The 23,474-nt window shown below is 38.6% G+C and overlaps 1 protein-coding gene across 2 annotated transcripts in view; it reads right to left on the bottom strand.

The window, feature by feature from the left end:
• STAP1 (signal transducing adaptor family member 1) overlaps positions 1–23,474 on the bottom strand; it is a 34,173-nt gene that overhangs the window by 9,876 nt on the left and 823 nt on the right. Inside the window, exons 2-7 of one of the 2 annotated variants that reach the window (XM_047719432.1) lie at positions 23,190–23,364; positions 15,364–15,435; positions 9,968–10,081; positions 6,332–6,388; positions 3,168–3,337; positions 1,552–1,680 (exon numbers count right to left, since the gene is read on the bottom strand). In XM_047719432.1, coding sequence (XP_047575388.1) covers positions 1,552–1,680; positions 3,168–3,337; positions 6,332–6,388; positions 9,968–10,081; positions 15,364–15,435; positions 23,190–23,309 — 662 coding nt within the window. In that variant the 5' untranslated portion in view covers positions 23,310–23,364. The remainder of the gene's footprint in view (positions 1–1,551; positions 1,681–3,167; positions 3,338–6,331; positions 6,389–9,967; positions 10,082–15,363; positions 15,436–23,189; positions 23,365–23,474) is intronic. The other variant, XM_047719433.1, reaches the window with a different exon arrangement.

Raw genomic sequence — 23,474 nt, 5'->3', positions numbered from 1 at the left:
ATTGTAATTACTTTCTTTTTACTGCCTTTATCCATTGTCAGTGGCTTCATATTTAATATATTTAGAAATACTGATATTTATAGTGGACTGACTGGTAAACAGATGCACCTACAGATACGTTACAGCTAAAATAATTCATGGAATATTATCCCCAGAAAGAATAGCAAATTAAAGAGTCAAAGTTCTGGTTATGCTTTTATATGAAAGATAATTACTTATTGAACATTTTCACTTAAGACAAAAAATGTCCTAATGTTTTAATTTCATTATCATTTGTCAAAGTGTTAATAACGTGGAGTGCTTATTTATTGACATGCAAGATTTCAAAGACTCAGAGCTGGAGTGGACCTTAGCAGATCCAACCACCTTAGCTACACGGAAAAACCAACTATTGCATGTAAGTATTACTGACTTCATCAAAGGTAAACCATTTTACCAGAAAGAAATTCTTAACCTTGACAAGAGGCTCCAAGTTGTCCTTTATATGGATGTCAATTATGTCACTTCTTCATGCATCACAGTCCAGTGGCCTCTCGTGTCGTTCAGAGTATATAACTGTCCCTCAGCGACACGCAGGGCTCAGAGTGATCACTCGCTCCCCCCTCACTCTGGAATCTCGTTAGCACTGGTTGCCTGCTCACTGCATTGCAATCACAGGGACCTCTTTTTGTTTTTGAACAAACTGAGCCTTCTCCTGTCTCTAGGCATATGCATTTGTTGCCTGAAGTGCTCTTGTCCTAGATACTGGCTTGGTTTGTTCCCTCACTTCCATCAGGGCCCTGCTTAAATGTTAGCCAATAAAGTAGGCCTTCCCTGACCACTCTGTATTAAAACAATAGCAATCGGAAAATGTTTCTCTATAAATCATCTCTCAGTGTTCCCATCTCCCTCATCCTATTTAATTTTCTTCTGTAGTCCTTATTACTATACATATGATTTTTTAGTTAGGCATTTATTTACAGTCCATGTTGCCTTATAAGAATGTAAACTCCTTACATTGTTCTTTTGTTCACTAGTCCATCCTCAGTATCTAAAATATTACTTGTTCTCATAATAGTCATTCAATAAAGATGTATGAAATGAATGAATGAGTAAGAGAATTATACCCAGGATCAAAGTAATTTGCCCATTCTTCCTACTGCAGATATGAGCCTTGGCTCTGCTTCTATAACATTCTCTCCCTATTCTTATGTTTATATTTTTAGCCCCAACAGAACACATAGCAGGTGGTGATCTTGTGCAACTTGTGCAACTTTGCTTTCTAAAGTGATACCATGCTTTTAACAATTCCATACTTGTTTTAATTAAACATACTCTAGGGGCGCCTGGGTGGCTCAGTGGGTTAAGCCGCTGCCTTCGGCTCAGGTCATGATCTCAGGGTCCTGGGATCGGGCCCGCATCGGGCTCTCTGCTCAGCAGGGAGCCTGCTTCCCTCTCTCTCTCTCTGCCTGCCTCTCCGTCTACTTGTGATCTCTCTCTGTCAAATAAATAAATAAAATCTTTAAAAACACACACACACACACACACACACACACACAAAATTAAACATACTCTATCTCCTGCCGGATAGTGATGGAGTAGCTTTTGCTGTCACTACCAGGTCTCAGGATCATATTTCCCAAAGAAGGGTTCTTCTCAAGCATCTCAGTTGCTTCTTTTCGGGACACAGTATAAAAACATCTACAGAGGTGAGACAAAAAAAAAAAAAAAAAAACCCAGGATTTTTTTTTTAACCGATGAAGATCATTACTTTGAAAAATGCTACAAAACTAATTCTAAGAGCTGCAGTTATTAACTTTTCTTAATTCCCGGCTTTATTATTGTAATTACAATTGTATAATTACTGTTATTAAAATCCTGGCCACTATTAAATACACTTTATGCTTAAGGCCTTTACTCTCTCATCCCTCCAAACCTCTTTCTTTAACCAGAGAAGACCTGAAAAGTTATCTGTTGGTCAGTATGTAATCACCAGTACCATCTAAAAATCTAAGATAAGAATTAATACTGTATTCCCAGTTCTTAATCTCAGTTTATAATAAGCTCTTGCAAAAATAACATTTATTGGTGGTTTCTCTTCAGGGACACAAAGCATTTCTTTATATGTTTCTCTTGTATGGTCTGTTTTAAATAACTGGTACTTACAGGTATGTCTGAATTCACTCCCTTGGGTCTAATATGACATTCTAATGGCATTGGTGTTATTTTTAGTGTGTAACATTTTTAAGAAAGCCCTTCCCATTTTTATAGTAAATATTGTGGTCAATGAAAGGTCTGTTTTATCAACAGAGAAATATCTGGCAGGATATGCCATACCCTGAAATGTTAACAGTGAATATGTCTGACTGGTAAGACAAAGAATGATTGTAACGTTCTTTTTATCTGGCTGTAATAAATACATATTACTTGTATGGAGGAAAAGAGAAAAAGAAGCAGTCTTTGTGACTTCTAACCCATCAGTCCATCAGATGTCACTGGTTTCAGTGGAACGTGATGGTAGGCAGGTTTCGGCAAGTATGGTGCAGCTAGACTATATGTGAGAAGCTGATGTCACGGGTGGTACCAGGACAAGATTCCTGGACAAGAAGACCACGGTTCCAGGAGGAAAGACCTCACCATCTTAGTCACAATTTACAGCAAGTTAAGAGTAAAAATAAAAGTGTTGCTGACTTGGGCCTGTCTGTGCCTCTTCTTTTCCCCAACACCACCTTACACATTTTACACTTGGCCTTCCTGAAGTACAAGTTCTGTGACCACTCAGTGACAGGACAAGTGAATAGAACATTCAGAGACTTCAAATTCTTTGGTATAATTTTCCAACAGAAAATCAGTCCATCATGGAGTTGCATGGTGGAAAAAAAAAAATCTTCTCCTTCTTTCTACATAGCAGTTTTTATTTAGGTTTGAGCTTCGGGAGAAAATATTTAGTGTAAAGGTGTGGGTGGAAAGGGATTTCCTGTGTGGTAAGAGGTTGGCCCAAACCTACATTTTGCTTCTTGTTGATCATGACACGGAAGAGGAACTGTGGCATCTCCTCAGAGATGTAATGTTCGTCCACAAGACAGCTTACTGTCCCCGCTTGAATGAGGTCAAGGGCTCACTCTCTTTGATAATTAGAAATTAATATTAACAATCCAGTGACAAACCCGAGTTTGCGGTGCACTTACGCTGGCATTGGACTCAGTACATCTGCATAATCTTCGGTCGGTTCCTTCTTTTCCACAGCTGAGCTCGGGGTCTGCTCTGTCTCAATCCTCCTTTTTTTCTCTCTCTCTAGGACTTCGTGCAGTCGAATTACTTGCCCAGGGAGGAGGGACACGTGTAGGGGAACTGACAGCTGAAACCAAAGAAAGCAGTAGGCAAACAAGGACAGCAGAATGACTGACTGGTGTTAGTGACAAGGAGACCGCTGGGGTTCTCAGGGGCTTCAGTTATCTGATACAGATGGAGGGACAGAATCGTGAATAGAGGATCTTGGTGTCTTAACTGCCTCCAAACCAACCAAAGAACTCTAACCTGCGCACGGTGCCCAATCTTCCTAGAAGTGTTCCTTTTAGCCTGGCACATGGCGCAGTATACCCATCTTGCACTACAAGCTAATTCAAGTAACGACTGACTCTCGTTGTTCATGCTGAGTTCACTAGTTCTTGCTGCCAGGGAAATCCCAGAGCACCTGCAAGGTGCCGTGTTCTCCCACAGCTAACCTGGGATTAGCTCTCCCCACCATATGACAACACGGAGTAGAAATGGAACTCTTCATCAGATGACTGAGAATTGGTAGTCAAAGGTCCATACTGGTGTTTTTGTGTGTCTATTTCAAACTGACATTCACACATTAGGATTATGATACTACCCTACTTCATTTGGTTGACCTTTTCTGGAGAGAGATTTTGGATTGAGCCATCTATGCCCTCCTGATATTCATACCCTGGGTTTACATCTCCTTATGACCTATTTACATGTTCTTATTAATCCTATTGTTTCTATCTTATATATATGACATTTGAAATAAAAACGTAATAAGGGTATACAATCAAAAAGTTATTCTTCTGAATAACTAAACTAATAATCAGTAAAGTTATTTCCTTATATACCAATCCAGGAAAAAATAATAGAATGAGGTGGGGAGCCTGGGTGGCTCAGTGGGTTAAAGCCTCTGCCTTCAGCTCAGGTCATGATCTCCGGGTCCTGGGATCGAGCCCCACATTGGGCTCTCTGCTCAGCGGGGAGCCTGCTTTCCCCTCTCTCTCTGCTCTGCCTCTCTGCCTACTTGTGATCCCTCTCTCTGTCAAATAAATAAATAAAATCTTAAAAAAAAAAAAATAGAATGAGGTGAAACTAATGAAAAACTACTGCTTATCCATCGCCTATTACGTCCCAAGCATTGGGTTATTCCAAATCCTCACAGCAATACTATAATAAAGATATTGTTATCTTTACTCCACAAGTAGAAAAAAAAAAGGTTCAGAAAGATTAAATAACTAGTCCGGGGTCATACAGCTAGAAAGTTGTGGGCTCAACCTCCAGTTTATTTAATTCAAAAGCAAATTCTCTGCTCTTTCAACTACAATCTGTGTTTCTCAAGCTTCTGGTAAAGTTCTCCTCTAACAATAGCAAGGTGTGAATATACACGGAGTGTTCAGGGAACACAATAAAAAACAACATTTACAGAACACAAAATTCAAGAATAATTTTTCTTCTCTCGGAAGTTCAGGTGAATTGTATTTTGTATTCTATCTATATCTATGTACACGTTAATATGAAAACAGTGCTTTTTATCCTTACCTCAAAGAAAAAAGCTAAGAACGTCTTTTTTCCCCAAATAATTAGTGTGTCAGGAAGATGCATCCCAAGGCTTTCCGGTGGTTTTAGTGTTCTCCTTCATACTACTCACATGTCCTTGGAGGACTTGGATCTCCGTGTAAGAAATGCCATCCACACGATGTCTCTTTTCCACAACACTGATGCAGTTTCCCCAAGAGTTTCTTCCTCGTCACAAGTCAGCATGCCTTTCACATCTTTAACCAGCCCCCTTTTCTAGTCTCCCGTGACTTCCCTGCATAGGGAAGTCCAACTTTTACCTGTTATTGGCTGCCCTGAAGAACCAGCATCTGCTTAACCAACTGAGCCAACCAGGTGCCCCAGGAAAGCTTAATAATACAATGAGCCACCTGCCGCCTCATTTAAGAACCAGAAGTTTACTAGAAACCATTCTGGATCCTTTTCTATAGAGAGAACTCTACCCCAGAGGTAACTAATCTTCTTGATTGTTGTAGTGATCATTCCTTCCTTTCTTTTTTTTTTACCACAACCACCTACACACATTGGCCTAAACATGTCCCCTTGTATTTGAACTTTATACAATGGTGTTATATTGTATATAGTCCTCTGAAGCCTAACATTTTTCACTCAATATCATTTCTAAGAATCATGCTTGTTTTGTGTTTGTTCTATTATTTTTGCTGTTTTGAGTTACCATAATATATCCATTTTCCTACTGTGCAAAAAAAAAAAAAAGAACCAGCATCTGTCACCTCGGTCAAGTGCAGTGTGTATTTCGTGGGACTGCAAAGCCTTCACTTAAGAGCTAGCTTTGGACGGAGTCTGGATTTAACTGACTGTAATAAACATACAAAGTTTTCTTCTCCTCTAAAAGCATCAGAACATGGTGCTCTTTCAGGGACTGGCTCTCAAAGGCCCTCACGTTTATAAGACAGTCACTACAGTATCTTCATTTAAAATAATGGTGGAGATCGTGCTATAACAGTTAACTGTAAACTGTTGGTTTTACTATTTGTCTCTGATAAGATGCCGCAGAGTTGAACATGTAAGCATTGCTTTGTCTTAAGACTCACTAAGCAAATGTTTAAAAGGTGAATTTTCATTTTGATGGGCTCTCTGTTATATTGTTTCTGTCATTCACAATATTCATCTCTTAGCATTTTATAAACATGTATTAAATGAATTAGAAAGTAGTTTTGGAAGATGCGATGTAAGCTACAGATATTAGCATTAGAAAGGACCACTGTGTCAAGGGATAGGACCAAAAAGTAGATCTCCCCGACCACCTGTAGCTCTCTAGCTAGCACAAGGCCCTGTTTACTTTCGACCTAACAATTATCACAGTTTTAATTTATCTTGTTCATTTTCTTTCTTCCTTTCCATCCACCTGATAAAAATATAAATTTCATGAATAAGTGTAAGGGTTTATATCTCCTCTTTACAATTCTTGTATCTTTGACCTCTTTCAGTCTGTATGGTTCATAGCCAGTGTCCAGTAAATAGTTGTTGAATTTATGAATCAGTCAAAAGTAAGGTCTTTCCTACATACCTCTGTTACTGTAAGAATGAAGCCTCTCCATTCTTCCCCACTTTCTGTGTTCTCTATCTAAAGAGGAAGACAAAAGACAAAGGCAAAAGAAGAAAAGACATGAATGTAAACATTCATACTTTTATTAATTTCAAATAACTTTAGAATTTCATACGGTTATTTTCTAAGTCTCAAAACCCAGCAAGATTGACAAAATGCATATTCTTCTATTGAAGCACATTGTTTTAAAAAGTCAGTTGTAATTTTTTAAAGCACTTTAGTCGAAAGGAAGAAACAAATCATTTTCCTTTTTGCTTAAAACTGTTAATGTGCATTTGTTATGAAATTTCAATACTATTTTCTTTTGTCACAAGTATATAGTTTTGAGCTGTTTGCTTCCTCAACAAGTAAAATTATACAAACTTACTTAACTCCAAAAAATGTAAATGTTAGGACACTTATTTCCACAATATGTCAATTAATGGTCCCTCCCACCCCCCCGCCATTGGTATTTAACACTGACTAGCTTTAAGTTTGGGGCAACTGGGTAAGACCAATGTAGTTTTTTTAAGGAAATTTTTAAGGAAAAATTTCCGGTTCTTAACTCTAAATCCTACTAATGCAGCCAATATTTGTTAAGTACTTTTACATGGCAGCTCTAAGTACTTCCATGTATTAACTGATTTAATCTTCATGGCAACTCTGCAAAAGTTTTAAAATTTTTATTTTATGGATTTGCTCATTTAGCATATTTATTGAGTGCCTTTAAATTCTAGACACTATTCTAGGTACTGGTTTGCATCAGAGAACAAAACAAAAATCCTTGTTCTGATGAAATTTGGGGTCTAGCAAGGAATAATAAGTCATAAATATAATTGTGAGTAAATGGTATAGCTTCAGAAGGAATTAAATGGGAGAATAAAATGTGTAGCAGTGTAAAAGATATTGGGAATGTCTTGAGGGGTTCGGGGATGGGAAAAGGATTGCAATTTTAATAAGGCGGTTCAGGCAGATCTCAGTAAGAGGGTTACATCTGAGTAAAGACTTACTTCTGGATGAAGAAACCAAGGCACAAAGAGGTTAAGTGACTTGCCTATGGTTACACAGCTAATGAATAAAATAGTCAGAAATCAACCCTAGGTTTCTTTTTTTTTTTTTTTTTAAGATTTTATTTATTTATTTGACAGAGAGAGATCACAAGTAGGCAGAGAGGCAGGCAGAGAGAGAGAGAGGGAAGCAGGCTCTCTGCTCAGCAGGGAGCCCGATGCGGGACTCGATCCCAGGACCCTGAGATCATGACCTGAGCCGAAGGCAGCGGCTTAACCCACTGAGCCACCCAGGCGCCCAACCCTAGGTTTCTGACTCCAATCTTGTGTCCTTTTTTTTTTTTAATTTTTTTTTAAATTTTAAAAATTTTTTTTTTTTTTTAAATTTTGACAGAGAGAGATCACAAGTAGACGGAGAGGCAGGCAGAGAGAGAGAGAGGGAAGCAGGCTCCGTGCTGAGCAGAGAGCCCGATGCGGGACTCGATCCCAGGACCCTGAGATCATGACCTGAGCCGAAGGCAGCGGCTTAACCCACTGAGCCACCCAGGCGCCCCCAATCTTGTGTTCTTAACCACAGCATCAGAATCATGTGCGAAGCTTGCTTAAGACAAAGATTCTGAGGCTCAGGGTTAGGGGCAGGGCCTAGATTTCCTAAGTAAAATGATTTCTAGTCCAGCAGTCCCCTTATTTGTGTGAATACGTTGCAAGATCCCCAGTGGAGGCCTGACACCACAGATGGTACTGAACACTATATATACACCATGTTTTTTTCCTATAGGTACATACCTATGATAAAGTTTTATTTATAAATTAGACACAGTAAGAGATTAACAACAATAATGTAATAAAACAATTATAACAATAGTCTATAATAAAAGTTCTGTGAATGTGATCTTTCTCTCAAAAAATCTTATTGTACTGGGGTGCCTGAGTGGTTCAGTCCATTAAGCGTTCAGTTCTTGATTTTGGCTCAGGTCGTGGGAGGTCACGGATCGAGCCCGGCATCAGGCTCCCCGTCAGTGTGGAATCTCCTTGAGATTCTCTCTCTCTCTCCTCCTTCCCCTCCCCCCACTCGTGCTTTCTCTCTCTCTCAAAACACATAAATAAAATCTTAAAAAACAATCTTATTGTACTCTACTCACCCATCTTCTTGTGATGATCTGAGCTGATAAAATACCTAGGTGAGGAAATGATATGAATGACATAGGCACTGTGACGCAGTGGTGGGTTACTATGGTCCCTCTGATAACAGGTCAGAAGGAGGATCACCTGCTCCCGGACCACGGCTGACCACAGGTCACTGCCATCACTTCAAGTGGAGACTATGGTTCTGTGAATCTTATGACCAGAGCTTGCAAGACCAACTCCAACATCTTATTCAACACCAAGGCATTCTCTTCATGCTATTGCTATAGTTGTTGGTTGATTTTAATTGGCTCACTTTGAATGTCCATTCAAGAAAAACATTTTTTCGGGGCGCCTGGGTGGCTCAGTGGGTTAAGCCGCTGCCTTCGGCTCAGGTCATGATCTCAGGGTCTTGGGATCGAGCCCCGCATCGGGCTCTCTGCTCAGCGGGGAGCCTGCTTCCTCCTCTCTCTCTGCCTGCCTCTCTGCCTGCTTGTGATCTCTCTCTGTCAAATAAATAAATAAAAATCTTTAAAAAAAAAAAGAAAGAAAGAAAAACATTTTTTCTATGGAAGTTCTGGGTGTACAGTGACAACTTTAACAAACGAGATCTCTGCTCCTGTGAGGTTTAAAGTTGGATGAGTTGAATACCGTTTCACTGTGTATATCTAGCACACAGTTCTTTTCGGAGTTTTCCTAACTCTAACAATAATGTTCTTTATCATTTTTTTCCTTTTCTAATACAGAATCCAATCCAGGATCACACATCGCATATAGTTGTCACACTCCAATTTCCAAAACTGGCAACAGGTGCCCAGTGTTCCTTTGGCTTTTCTTACAGCGGTATTTTTTAATACTATAGGCCAACTGCCTTGCAAAATGTGTCTCGATTGGTGAAATGTGGGTTTTTCTAATTTAGTGGTTCCCAACATGTATCATGTTGGACGTGTCTCAGATTCATCTGGGAAGTTGGTGAATGTCAATTCAAGAACAACTTTTTAAAAACACCAGATGGGATCTCTGACTTTGTTGGAGGACAGAAGTATATGGTTTCAACGTGCTTGTATACTAAACAAGGGAACATGCCCTTTCAAATCCCTATTTAGAAAACTGAAGTTTTTGGCAAAAGGCAAGAAATATTAACAAAGAATGAGACTTGGCAGGTTCTTAGAATTCCTCTTTATCTCAGCTGCTGGGCTGTGCAGCGGCCAGTGCTATTTATTTATTTATTTTTTTTTTTAAAGATTTTATTTATTTATTTGACAGAGAGAGATCACAAGAAGGCAGAGAGGCAGGCAGAGAGAGAGAGGAAGGGAAGCAGGCTCCCTGCTGAGCAGAGAGCCCGACGTGGGACTCGATCCCAGGACCCTGAGATCATGACCTGAGCCGAAGGCAGCGGCTTAACCCACTGAGCCACCCAGGTGCCCATGGCCAGTGCTATTTATAACTACAACTTGTTTCCAACTAATTGCTCCTCCGTACTCACCTTCAGTTGCACTTCCTCTTTTGGCAAAACAAGGGTGAATTTTGCACAATTCTTTACAGTTGAATTCTGGTCAGTAAGACATGTGAGGTCTATTAGGTCTAACTTGTCAACATACTGCAAAGATAAAGGCAATCTCATTAAATTATTTCCTGGGTAACATACATTAGGTCCGGCAGCCAGGAATAGAAGTCATCTCTTCCCTTCAACTGATCTGTGCCTTGCATGACACCCTGGTTTTCAGCTGGGCGTTGCGACCCTTCTGAACCAAGAGGGCGTCTGGAAAATGTATTATGTGGCAGTGTGCTGGACCTGACTCATTCAGGTTCAAAAAAGCTGATTTTTTATTTTTAGGAATTTTGCAAGCCAGTAGCTAAACACAGCCTTTATGAAGAATTAAATGATATAAACATAAAGCTATTTTAAAACAAAGGTAATCAAATTCAAAACTCATTATTTTCCAATTATATTACTGGACACTATTCCTGCTACACTCTTGAGGTTGTTTACACCTTCGCCTCTATTTGATGGAAATGCCATCTAATGGCACTACTGGACGTTTCTTCCCGATTCACTGAAGTCACACTGATAGGTTGAAATCAGCTATGATGGTGGAAGTATTTACATCCTGGAAATTGGCAAATCTTACAAATTAGGGCTTGATCTACTCTTTTGTTAGTTGCCCTAAGGGCCAGCAATTTTTTTTTTTTTTTCCTGCAGAGGCTAGGTAGAAAATGCATCTGGATTTGTGGACCACACAGAGTCTCTGTTACAAATTCCTATTATTGTTGTTGTTGTTTTAATACTTTGAGAGGGTCAAAAATATTCTTAGCTCATATTCTTTGAGCTCTTAGCTCCAATCAGGCCACTGGCTAGATTGGGCTCAAGGGCCACAGTTTGCTTGGCTCTGGTTGAGACATAAGAAAGTGAAGGAGAAAAATGTTAATAATGCAGGTGAAACTTTAAAATTTGTTGTGTCTGAAACTTTTTCATTGTTAACAGAACAGAAAGTTGACAAAATATTCTTCCATAATTCAGAAACTATTGTTACTCAGAGAACTTGCCCATGTCATTGACAAAGAGGTGACATACATAAATATTGCTTTGCTTTCCTCTTATTCATTAATGTAAACAAAAATATCGCCAATGTTCATGTCAAACGTCATATTTAATGACAATAAATTTATTAGGGAAACAGCAGACTGGAAACAATTTCATTTGTCAAATCACGATTGAATTACAATCATAGTTGGCTATGGACCCGAGTTCAGAAAAATCAATGAAAGTATTCTGAGAATCAATTGACTATATGGAAATTACAATAAAGAATATTGTGTATTTTGTTTTTTTAACTGTGTACCACACATTCTTTTTATCAGTAATATTTACAATATATTTATATACATATATTCATATACACAATTTTTTCCAGAATGCTGGACATTTATCACATGCCACTGGTTATGAGAATCCTATTAAGAAATTCCTATCTTGGGGCACCTGGGTGGCTCAGTGGGTTAAGCCATTGCCTTCGGCTCAGGTCATGATCTCAGGGTCCTGGGATCGAGTCCCACGTCGGGCTCTCAGCTCAGCAGGGAGCCTGCTTCCCTTCCTCTCTCTCTGCCTGCCTCTCTGCCTTCTTGTGATCTCTCTCAGTCAAATAAATAAATAAAATCTTAAAAAAAAAAAAAAAAAGAAATTCCTATCTTATCCCAATACAATAAAAATACTTCTTCTGAACAACTGGTATATATGGATTGGTCTGTATGCAACTAGCCAGACTTGCTTTCTAGTGTTAGACCAGAACCACCTCCGGTAAGCGCAGTAAAGTTTTTATGGCATAATTTTTTCTGAATTAGCCTCATTCCTGACTTCCTTATATTTTCCTCTGTTTTGCCCAATATAACTTATTTTACTATGTTCTTGTAGGCCTCATTTTATTTTTCTGAATAAGGTAAGGCATAAAAATAAGTAAATTTTTTTCCAGACCTATTCCTATGTTGATGAAGTTAAGGGAAATTTGGGTTGGCCAACTCATTTTCAATGAACAAAGAGCTATTTAGAATGGAAGGGAAGGCATAAGGGAAGCAAGACAGAATTTCAAATTACACAATTTGTCTACATCAAGCTAAGTGAATTTTGCTGAGACAAAGGAGGAAGCAACAGAGGAAGAAGTGGGCAAATTAGAGCGCTGTAAACTGATCTATTGATTAGAAGAAAGGAAGTTCTATCCTTTTTTTGAATTGTAGTGTTGAAAAGAGCCTTAAAGGTCATCTGTCTAATCTACTGCCATCTGATGTCTGACTCTCCTTCAGGGCATCCCTCCATGTAGCCATCCTCAAACAGTATCTCATACAAGACGAAATTCATGCCTCCTATGCCACTCTAGCAAGTTTTTCCTTGTTTTAAGCCACAGTTTTTTCTCTGGAGAATTTCCATCCATCGGTCCCAGTGCCCTTTCTCTATAATAACATGAAACAAATTCATGGGTTCTTTCACATGACCTCCCAATAGCCTTTCAAAAAAAAGCAGCTTTAAATTCTTCCCCACTAACCGCTTAATATCTACAGTTCTCCTCTCAGGAGAAAGCACAGAGAACTGTGCTGTGATAGTCCTGAGACTATCACCCAACACAGTTCCTAAAGCCTGCACCCTCTTTTAACAAAATTGGTAGACGGACAGTTCTGCGTTATTTCATTGTAACAGTCTCTTCATGGCATAATGGTTAAGAATTCAGGCTCAGGAGAAAGATCTGGATTTTACCCCTTTCATTCTCCGATCTTGCACAACTTCTGAATCCTGAAACTTGACTACTCTCATCTCTAAGTGGTGATTGAAACAATACCCACTCTAGAGTTGTTATGAGAATTAGATGAAATATCGCATATAAAATGTCCGAATGCAGGTGCCTGGGTGGCTCAGTTAGGCGTCTGTCTTTGGATCAGGTCATGATCCCAGGGTTCTGGAATCAAGTCCCATATCAGGCTTCTCGCTCAGCAGGGAGTCTGCTTCTCTGCCCATCCCTTGGCTTGTGCATTCTCTCTCTCTCTCAAATAAGTAAACTTTTAAAAAACTAAAAAAATTATAAAACGTCTGAATGCTTACTATGTGCCAGCTATTTCCTTGTCTTTACATTCACTACCTCGTTTAATCCTTTTGATAACCTCATGACACGGACTACCCTTTTCATCCTAATTTTAGAGATGTGAAAATACCTGTGCTGGACAAGACCTTTATTTGGTCCTCTAGGTTTACTTTTATCTACTCACCACACAGTGCTATGCACCAGGACAGAGACTGATGTGGACAACATCTGACTTCCTGTTGGGTGGGACCCTGGTTAACACTGGCAGATCAGAAGACTGAGGAGAATGAGCTATTTATGATCCCATACAATTGCTTCGTCAGTCAAAGGTCATACTCCTCTCAACACACTCATCTTTGCACACCTCTGTTCACTCTTCTCCCACTTTTTTAAATGCATCTTGGGCATAAGAGTAGGGTGCTGTTACTAGCCTCAAAGTTCTGCTCTACCCTTTGTGGTTTTCCTACATCCTGTCCACAGCTTTGAATATAGCATCATCATTATACTTCCTTCAAAAACGTCCAGTTTGAGGGGCGCCTGCCGGGCTTAGTCAGTAGAGCATGAACTCTTCATCTCGGGGATTCAAGCCCCACGTTTGCTGTAGAGATTACTTAAAAATACAATCTTTAAAAAAAAAAATGCCCAATTTGAGATGTCATCTGTTTCCTACCACTTCCCTGTCTGGTAGACTAAGACACAGAGAGGTTAGGTAACTGGCCTGAAAACCCACAGTTAATGGCAGCAAGGCCATCATAAACACCCAGGCAGCCAGCCTGAAGAGCAGTCTGCCATCCCTAAGTGGTACCGCCTCCTGCCAGGGAGTGAGAGAGCAGTAACTGCTGGCTCACTCGCCCACCTACGTGTGCTACACAAGGTGTAGGGCAGGGGCTGTCACAGGTTTACTGACATCAGTTAGCAGCTTTAATTTATTACGGTATTTGGAAACACCTTTACACAAGTCTTGCTTATCCAGAATTCCGGAGAAAGATGATTATTTTAAGTTTGTTTTTCGTTTTTTTGTGTTGTTTTGTTTTTTTAAATGACTTCTACTGAGTTTATGTAATGGCCCTGAAATGGCCCTGAAATGCTTCCAGGTGGAATACATCACAAAGGCTCTTTTTCTGTTCCTTTCCGTTACATCGGGACAGGTAATGATGATGCTCTAAGAATTGGGAACTACTACATCCATGGTCCAAAGTGTTTAAACAAGTGACTAGATCATAAAATCTTCTATGGGCATAACATTCCAAGGTAGGCAAGCGTCTGGCATGAAAATGCTACATTTTATTTGTGGAAAAATGAAATACACTGTTTTCGATTTTTGTGGGAAAGTTGAAATATAAATCAATTATTTAAAATTACTACTAATAAATTAATCCCAGAATGTATTGTTATTCTCATGCTTAAGCTCTTAGCAGTCCTTATGTTTTTGTCTCCCTAGGACAATTAAATTGTGACATATTTTATGTTATAAGGCTTTGGGGGTCATCTAGTTCCTTTCGGATCGTAACTGCATGCTACAGCAAGATAAAAAGCTGGGGAAATTAAGGCTATCCCTTGGCATAAACAAGTTGTATTCAGATATCTGGTTAAAATATTCACATTTTAAGGCACCCCAGTGGCTCAGTCCGTTAAATATCTGCCTTCAGCTCAGGTCATGATCTCAGGGTCTAGGGATTAGAGCCCTGAGGAGTCGGCTTCTCCCTCTCTCTCTGCCCCTCCCCCTGCTTGTGCTCCTGCTTTCTCTCTCTCTCTCAAGTAAATAAATAAAATCTTTAAAAAAATAAAATAAAAATTTCACGTTTCAACTAAGTTTCTATTACTGGAATCAAAAAGAAAAAAATTCAAAGTTAAAGACATGAGTTTATACCTTTTTCCCAGGTTCCCTGGAAATTTTACCATGGGTCTTATACCTGAAAGCCCCCACAGACATAATAAAAATTCTTGGGGCGCCTGGGTGGCTCAGTGGGTTAAGCCGCTGCCTTCGGCTCAGGTCATGATCCCAGGTCCTGGGTTCGAGCCCCACATCGGGCTTTCTGCTCAGCAGGGAGCCTGCTTCCTCCTCTCTCTCTGCCTGCCTCTCTGCCTACTTGTGATTTCTCTCTGTCAAATAAATAAATAAAATCTTTAAAAAAAAAATTTACCATGGGTCTTATACCTGAAAGCCCCCACAGACATAATAAAAATTCTTATTTGAACTGGTTTTACTAGAATATCTTTACTTTCGGAAGACGGAAACCCCCAAATAAATAGGACTATATGCCAAGTCCATATTAGGAAAAACTGAATCAGCTGAATATGTTTTACTACTCACTGTTGGACTTTTTTTGTCAGAATAAAAGAAAAGTGTAGTTCCTCTCAGCTCTGTCCAGTAATGTTTATATTCCTGTGGGAAATAAATTATAAGCATTATTTCATTGGTATATTCAACTACTTTATTAATATTCTTTGTAACTTTCTTAATTGCTGTTTGATATAAGGTTCTTCTTTATCTTGAGATAAATCACCTAATTTTATGGCTTAATATTACATTTAGCTCTTGATTAAATCCTTCACAAATTTATTTTAGCATAAGATGTGAGGTAAGGATGTAATTTGATGTGTGTTGAAATAGATCATTTTTCAAAACGTTCCCCATTGATTTAAGACACTTGACTTTTTATGTAGGTTTCAGTGGAAGTTTGTCTCTGTAAGAGGGGTCATTTAAGGGACCAGGATAGGACAAGCATTAAATATCTACATTCCAGGGCAGCTGAAAGGATTGAATGGGTTGATAAATCTAAAGCACTTAAGAGTACATGGTTCATCGTTTGGGTTCAATAAATAGTATTATGTTTATATAAATAAAGGCAATGTGAACAGTTCATAATCATAAAAATAATTTAACATCATCAAATCCAAACTTTGAAGTCCGAATTTCATTCACGTGGTGAACATTTCATTATTTCTGCATTCACATTATTATGGGTTCTATCAAATTAAAAAAAATACAACTTTTTAAGTTTAAAAAAATTTATATGACTTAGTCTCATTTCACTCAAGTGAAACTTCATTTATATAAGGGGAATTTACATTTTATATGAAGACTGGCTGTATTACAAAAGAATGGCAAGGGGGGCTTGAGAATAAAATCCTTCCACATCTAAAGACTAACCTTCATACCCAGCTCTTTCCAAAAGTATGTTTTTAATAAAAATTCCAGCTTCATAAACAGGATGACCATTCCTTCCTTTAGGGTTTAATAAACTCAATTTTTATAACATGTGGATTATCTCAACTTATACTGAGAATTAATGTAGGGGAATTACACGAAATTTTTTTCTTGTGCTTATAAAATGTGAAGATATTTTTATATATGATGGTATTTTGTGTCTCTTTAATACTGAAATATTGTTTATCCTTTTTTTGACCAGCAAAATGCTTGTCACCTCTTCGGAATTTATATATGTCTTTTCTCAAATAATGGGAACTCTATAACCCATCTTGTTTTTATTTACCTTGGTTCCTTGGAAGCTCAAAATTAAATTCATTTTTTAATTACAAGGACCATCTTTCTCATGTTCTTAGTAGAACTTTTCCCCCCTTTTTCTTCATGCCTGATAAAGTGCTATTTTAGTTAGCCTTTACTGTGTAAAATGTCACCCTAAAATTTAGCGGATTAAAATAGCAAACGTTTTCTATTTCTCATCATCCGGTGTCTGGTGGTGATTCGTTGGGTACACTTCCCTGTGGCTGCTCTAGGGTAGCCTCACTCACTTGCCTGGGGTCTCTGCCGGGAATGCGGAGCTGAGAGTGACACCAGAAGAAATATATTTGGTCTTTGTCCCCCAGCTCCCGGCAGAGAGATCCTAAAACTCGGAACTTCCTGAGTGACAGGAGCGCTTTTGTTATTCATAATGAGTCCCTTTACAGAATACCTGAATTTATACAAATGAGATAACAGCGGTTGGGAAGCCTGGATAGCTTCAGGGTAGGTCTTTCAGCCTCACCCACCAGCCTCTGGGGGAAAAAGGTGGGTGGGCTGGGAGATTTCAGTTTCATTAAAACTCTTCAACACTGTGATTTGATGAGATTCCTAATTAGTGAAAACTGTTCATGTGGTAAGAGGGTAGTAAAGAGGCCCAATTTAATACCGACAGGAACAAGGTGGGCTTCCAGACCTTGCCCTCGGGACTCTTCAACTGTCTGTTCCTTTGTATCCCTTACCAGTAAATGTAAGTAAAGTGTCTTGCTGAGAGCTATGGGCCATTCTAGTAAATTATCAAATCTTAGGAGGGAGTCATGGGAACTTTCTTTTTTACTTAATATTTATTTATTTATTTATTTATTTATTTGAGAGAGAGAGCGCGAGCATGCCAGCTGGGGGAGAGGCTAAGGGAGAGGAAGAGACAGAATCCCAAGCAGACTTCCCACTGACCATGGAGCCTGATGCAGGGGTCAATCTCACAACCCTGATATGATGACCTGAGCCAAAATCAAGAGTCAGACGTTTAACCAACTGAGTCACCCAGGCGCCCAAGCACTCTTTATTTACAATGAGTTGGTGAGAATTATGGGAGGCCTGGAACTTATAATTGGTGATGGAAGTGGAGGGCAGCCTTGAAGGACTGAGCCCTTAAAGAAGCTATGGGGTCTGCACTAAGTCTGGATAGGTAGTGTCAGAATTAAGCTGAATTGTCACACACCCATTTGGTGTCCAGAGAAACAGAGAAGTGGTTGTTGGTGTTGGAAAACCCCCCCACTGAGAAAACTGGAGTCTCACTCCATAGGGTCTTGTCTCCAGTCAGGTAACCTAGACTTGTTCACATACTGGCAGAAGGATTCCCAGGAACAAGAGAGGGCAAGCCCCAATGGGTGAGTACTCTCTAATCTGCTTTTGTCACAATCACCAAAGTGTGACCCAGTCCAGATTTCAAGGGGTAGGTAGAAAAATAAATGCAATCTGTTTATGGAAGAGCAGAAAAGTCACATTTCAAATGGAAAGGCATACAGTGAGGCTTGAAAAAATTGGTCGTATTACTATAGCAATCTACCTCAGGGGCAGAGCTGGAACATGGTGCAAGTTTCTTTGTTCAGGACCTGTGGTCTTTCCACTCCCTCCTACCTCCTAATTGACAGCTGGCTATAATGTAATGCCTCCTGGGCCAAGAACAAATTAACAAAGACCCATTCAAAGGGGCATAGGAGGGGCGCCTGGTTGGCTCAGTGGGTTGAGGCCTCTGCCTTCAGCTCAGGTCACGGTCCCAGGGATCAAGCCCCTCATCGGGCTCTCTGCTCAGCAGGGAGTCTGCTTCCCCACCCTCCCTCTCTCTGCCTGCGTCTCTGCCTACTTGTGATCTCTCTCTGTCAAATAAATAAAAATCTTAAAAAAAAAAATGTTTGGCTTGAGAAGTTGCTAATATCTAATATTTATGCTAATATCTAGTATGCTAATATCTCTATGGTCAGGCAGATGTTCTGTAAAAACCATGAGAGCATCTAGTCACTGTGTTGAAAAATACTTGAATTTTCTCAGGTTTGACTTTTGATTAGTAATAAAACAATTCAAATTTGAGGACAGGAGCTTCTTTTTTAAAATTGTATCTTCTTTCAAGGCATTCACATTCTGCTCTAGTGGTAAGCCTCTGCAACACGAGCAGCAGGTCAAAGCTACACTGTATTTTGCGACTAGGATGTGGGTGATGGAGACTGGGAAGGGATCAGAATGCAGGCATTTTAGTTGGAGAACTTAACAACAGGTTGTATAGTTTTACTGGAGTATGACATCTAAGATCAGATTCAAACTGGAGATTCTATGATTCTTGGAGGAAAAGAAAAGCAATCGAAACCCCTCAAGTCAAAGTCTACCACTCTGTTCATCTTCTTAATTAGCCTCATGAATATTAACCTGCTATAGATAGAAAAACTAAAATCACTAACAGCCAAAGTTTATTGAGTTTTTTCTGTATGTACAGACAGACATCCATCTGTGCTTCTAAGAAAAATTACAGAGGTGTTCAGTCATGAGAGAATGATATGAACTGAGTAGAAATAATCAGGGAAAAATAAGAATTTTACTGATGGAGGCGCCTGGGTGGCTCAGTTGGTTAAGTGTCTAACTCTTGGTTTCGGCTCAGATCGTGATCTCAGGGTTTTGGGATGGAGCCCTATGTAGGACTCTGTGCTTAGTACAGAGTCTGCTTGGCCCTCTCTCTCCCCCTCTGCTCATTTCCCAGCTCTAAATAAAATCTTAAAAAAAAAAAAGTTTTACTGGTAAACAAACATACAGATTCATGGAAAGGATTAAAGAGGGTTTATTAAGTACAGGAAGAAGCAAGAACAAAGGCACTAAGTTGATAGTCAAGGCAGCCTGGAGGAAAGATTACAAACAGCTGTAGGTCCTGTGAACTCCAACCACAGCTACAAACCGAAGAACAGATCAAACTTGTATTCAGAATGCAGAGATCCTAGTCCTGATTTAGTTTCTGATAAGCTCTTATTTAGTTTCTGATAAGCTCTGAGTCATCTATAAATATCAATCTCAATAATTAATACCTCGGTATATATCTATACATATCATAAAGACATATGTAAATATTTTAAAAATTAATTTTGAAGAACACAATTTTGAATGAAATACATTGAACACATTCTTATATTCAGGCTGATAAGATATAGTATACACACTTTTTTTTTTAAAGATTTTATTTATTTATTTGACAGACAGAGATTACAGGTAGGCAGAGAGGCAGCCAGAGAGAGAGGAGGGAAGGAGGCTCCCTGCTGAGCAGAGAGCCTGATGCGGGGCTCGATCCCAGGACGCTGGGATCATGACCTGAGCCGAAGGCAGAGGCTTTAACCCACTGAGCCACCCAGGCGCCCCCACACTGTTTTTAATTTTAGCATATCACAGACTGAATAAACGATGAGATATTGCCCAAGCTTTCTCTTATTTTCAAGCAGTTCCAGAAAAATGAGAACTTTCCCCATTTGCTAGAACTGTGTTTACGTTGGAGTCCTGCCATGGCACTTAATACCTCTTATTATCAAATAAATCTTCCTGATCAATCCAAAATTCTAGGGTAGCTTAAGTAAGTCTTCCCACATTCTCTTTTCCATGAAGATTATCTATTTTTAATGGGTTCTTGACCTAGAATCCATGGGCTTTCTGAAACTGCATTTAAAATGGTATTTGTTGGCACCTTTTCCTAAGGGCAAAGTTCCTTAAATTCTTAAAAGTGCCCCTGTCACCAAACAGCTAAGAAACACCTCTAAATGTGTGATCTCCTTAAAGACTAGGTTACTCCTCGGTTATGTTTTCTCTAGTTAAAAGTCTTGAATTCCTTCAGCAAAGACCCCAGCTGAATGTTCTGCAGAGCTTCCCAACTTCTTCGAGCCCATTTTCTTTGAAGATAACCTTTTATTACCCCTGACTCACCCTCACTTTCAAAGGTTCCCCTGGCACTTTACTTCTGCTTGCCTGGAAATCCCACTATTTTCCTTAGCTTTTTCTCCCAGCTTTTGTTTTCTAGTACTCTAGCCCTGTGGCTCTCCTTTGAGCCATATTAACAGTTGATCCTTGAACAACTCAATGAAGATTAGGGATGCTGACCCTCCTGCACAGTTGAAAATTGTGTATCACTTGGGACTCCAGAAAAATTTAACTTCAAATGCCCACTGTTGGCCGGAGGCCTTGCCAGTAACATAAATAGTCGTTTAACACATACTTTATATGTTATATGTATTATATACTTTGTCCTTATAATAAAGTAAGCTAGAGAAAAGAAAATGTTGGGTGCCTGGGTGGCTCAGTGGGTTAAACCTCTGCCTTTGACTCAGGTCATGATCTCAGCATCCTGGGATCGAGTCCCACATGGGGCTCTCTGCTCAGCAGGGAGCCTGCTTCCTCCTCTCTCTCTCTGCCTGCCTCTCCGCCTACTTGTGATCTCTGTCTGTCAAATAAATAAATAGAATCTTAAAAAAAAATTTAAGAAAATGTTATGGAGAAAATCATCAGGAAGAAAAAATACATATACTACACTGTAGAAAAAAAAATCTGGGGTGCCTGGGTGGCTCAGAAGTTTAATCCTTTGCCTTTGGCTTGGGTCATGATCTCAGGGTCCTGGGATCGAGCCCCACATCGGGCTCTCTGCTCAGCAGGGAGCCTGCTTCTCCCTCTCTCTGCCTACTTGTGATTTCTGTCAAATAAATAAATAAAATCTTTAAAAAAAAATCTAAGTGTAAGTGGATTGGACCTGTGCAGTTCAAATCCATGCTGTTTAAGGGTCAACTGTACTTATGGACTTAAAACTGATTTTAGTATGTTAAGAAAAATTTGACAAATAATGAAATGGAAGGAGAATGAATCTAATCTTTAGTGTAAACCAGGTATTTTATGTATCTCTTTAATCCTTGAAACCACCCTATAAGTCGACATTATTGTTGTCCTCTTGGTCTCTTCTCCTTGACATACAAGTAAAAGATACATTGCTATGAATTCAAGTGGAAACACAACCTAACTTTATCAGAAATATTTATAGCTATACTTTAGTCTTTTCATTTCAAAGCATGCTAAGAACAGGTAGAATAGCAATCAGGTAAGGGAGTCATCCCTCCTTACCATGAACTAAGCCTCTTGAAGGTAGGGTCTTTATGTTGTTTATATTCTCTAGAAATCAGTATGATGCTTGGTGCATAGGAGACATACAATAAACATTGTCTGAATGAATAAATTAATTGAGCACCTGTTGTATCCCAGACATACTACCTTGTGTAGTAAGTTGTATTTTTCCCATTTTATAGTTTGAGAAAATTGAATTTCAAGGAGATAGAGTAACTTGTACAAGATCACAAGCTGTTTAAGTGGCAAAACCATTAGGTAAAGACATATTTTACTGGCTCTAAAATCCTTTTTCTATTAACCATAACAGTAGAATGCCTTCTTTAAATACTTTTAAAAACCCTTCAGAACAGTTATTATGAATACTTTGATAGATATTTAATGAATAACCAAATTTAAATTACAAATTAGAAGTTTTGCTTTCCCAATTCCAGTTTCCTGGCAAAGTGCAACAACGTGGCTAACCTGTTGTAACAAGATAGAATTCACTTTGAAAGCATAAAGAAGGGAAAAATATTCTAACATAGCTGCCAAATTTACTAATACATGTTTAACACCCATAACAGAATGTAAACTACCATGTTTTTGCAAAAAATCCCGAATGTGCTATTATAGATATTTTCACACACGCAATTTTTCTGTTAATAAATCTTCAGAAAATATATCTTATTACCATTATTAGACATTTCTTATGACATTCCTTGAAACACTTACTTTTTTTCTACTTTGTTGCTATTAAAATTTCATAAAATTTGACCTAACTTAATTATTTCATTTTTTGTTAGTAACAAGCACTTTCACATTTATTTCTTTCATTAATTTTAAATCTCCATAATTAGTATAATAAAAACTGATTTTAACTAATTATAAGTTTTCATTTTTACATTTTAAAAATATGAAACACTTTCTGCATTTTCTTAGAGTAAATGTATTTATGTTGCTTAGTTTACATATTACCCATACTGTACCTACATATTAGCTTTTCAAGTAACTATGTTAATGTTTTTAGAATATAGAACTATGCATAATGCTAAGAGTATCAGTTTAATCATTTACATAATTTTTTTTACAAAAGTTAACTATTAAAAATAATTTTATCATTACTTGTAAACTTCAAATAACTGAGAGTAGAAGCACACAGCTTAGCTTCAGTTGTAATATGTTATCTTAATGGTACACATCATTGTGGAAGCATACTAGAAAATTGCAGAAAAAATACAGGAAACATTTTAACTTCTAAGCTGAAATCTGTAATATTTAAATAAATTCTTTGGAAATGTGGCTTTTATTAAATTTTTTTACATAGTAACAACAGTAGAACGTTATATTACATATAACACAAATATATATACATGTATGTGTTTAAGCCATACATTGTCTTTAAATTACGCAAAATTGGCATCACATTTCTGAGCTCAAGGAAGAAGGTTTAATCACAACAGAAACAAGGAGGACCTTGTCACATCATATCAAATCACCATGAAATAACTTTTGTATTAAGACAGAAACAACTAGTTTAACGTTATCATCTATGGACTTACCTGGTATTCTGACCTCTTGACTAACAAAAACCCTTCAAAATACAAAGGTAGAGCAGTAATCTTTAACCTTTCTTGGAAGATCCTGCGAGGGGCTGGTTTCGGGGGGTTCTTAGCCATCATACCCTCTCAGTATGTCGTTCGATTTCAACTATATCCAGTCTCAAAATGAGATCTCCTGTGTGAGAGGAAAAAGCAACTGTTCAAAGAGGAAGTCCCAACTCAGTATTTAACCACCAACAGTACACACACACACACACACACACACACTTTTTTTTCCTTTACTTT

This window comes from Lutra lutra, chromosome 2, assembly GCF_902655055.1.
Source record: "Lutra lutra chromosome 2, mLutLut1.2, whole genome shotgun sequence".
Lineage (NCBI taxonomy): Eukaryota > Metazoa > Chordata > Mammalia > Carnivora > Mustelidae > Lutra > Lutra lutra.
Note: the sequence above shows the minus strand (reverse complement) of the source record. Positions and strands in the feature narration are given on the sequence as shown.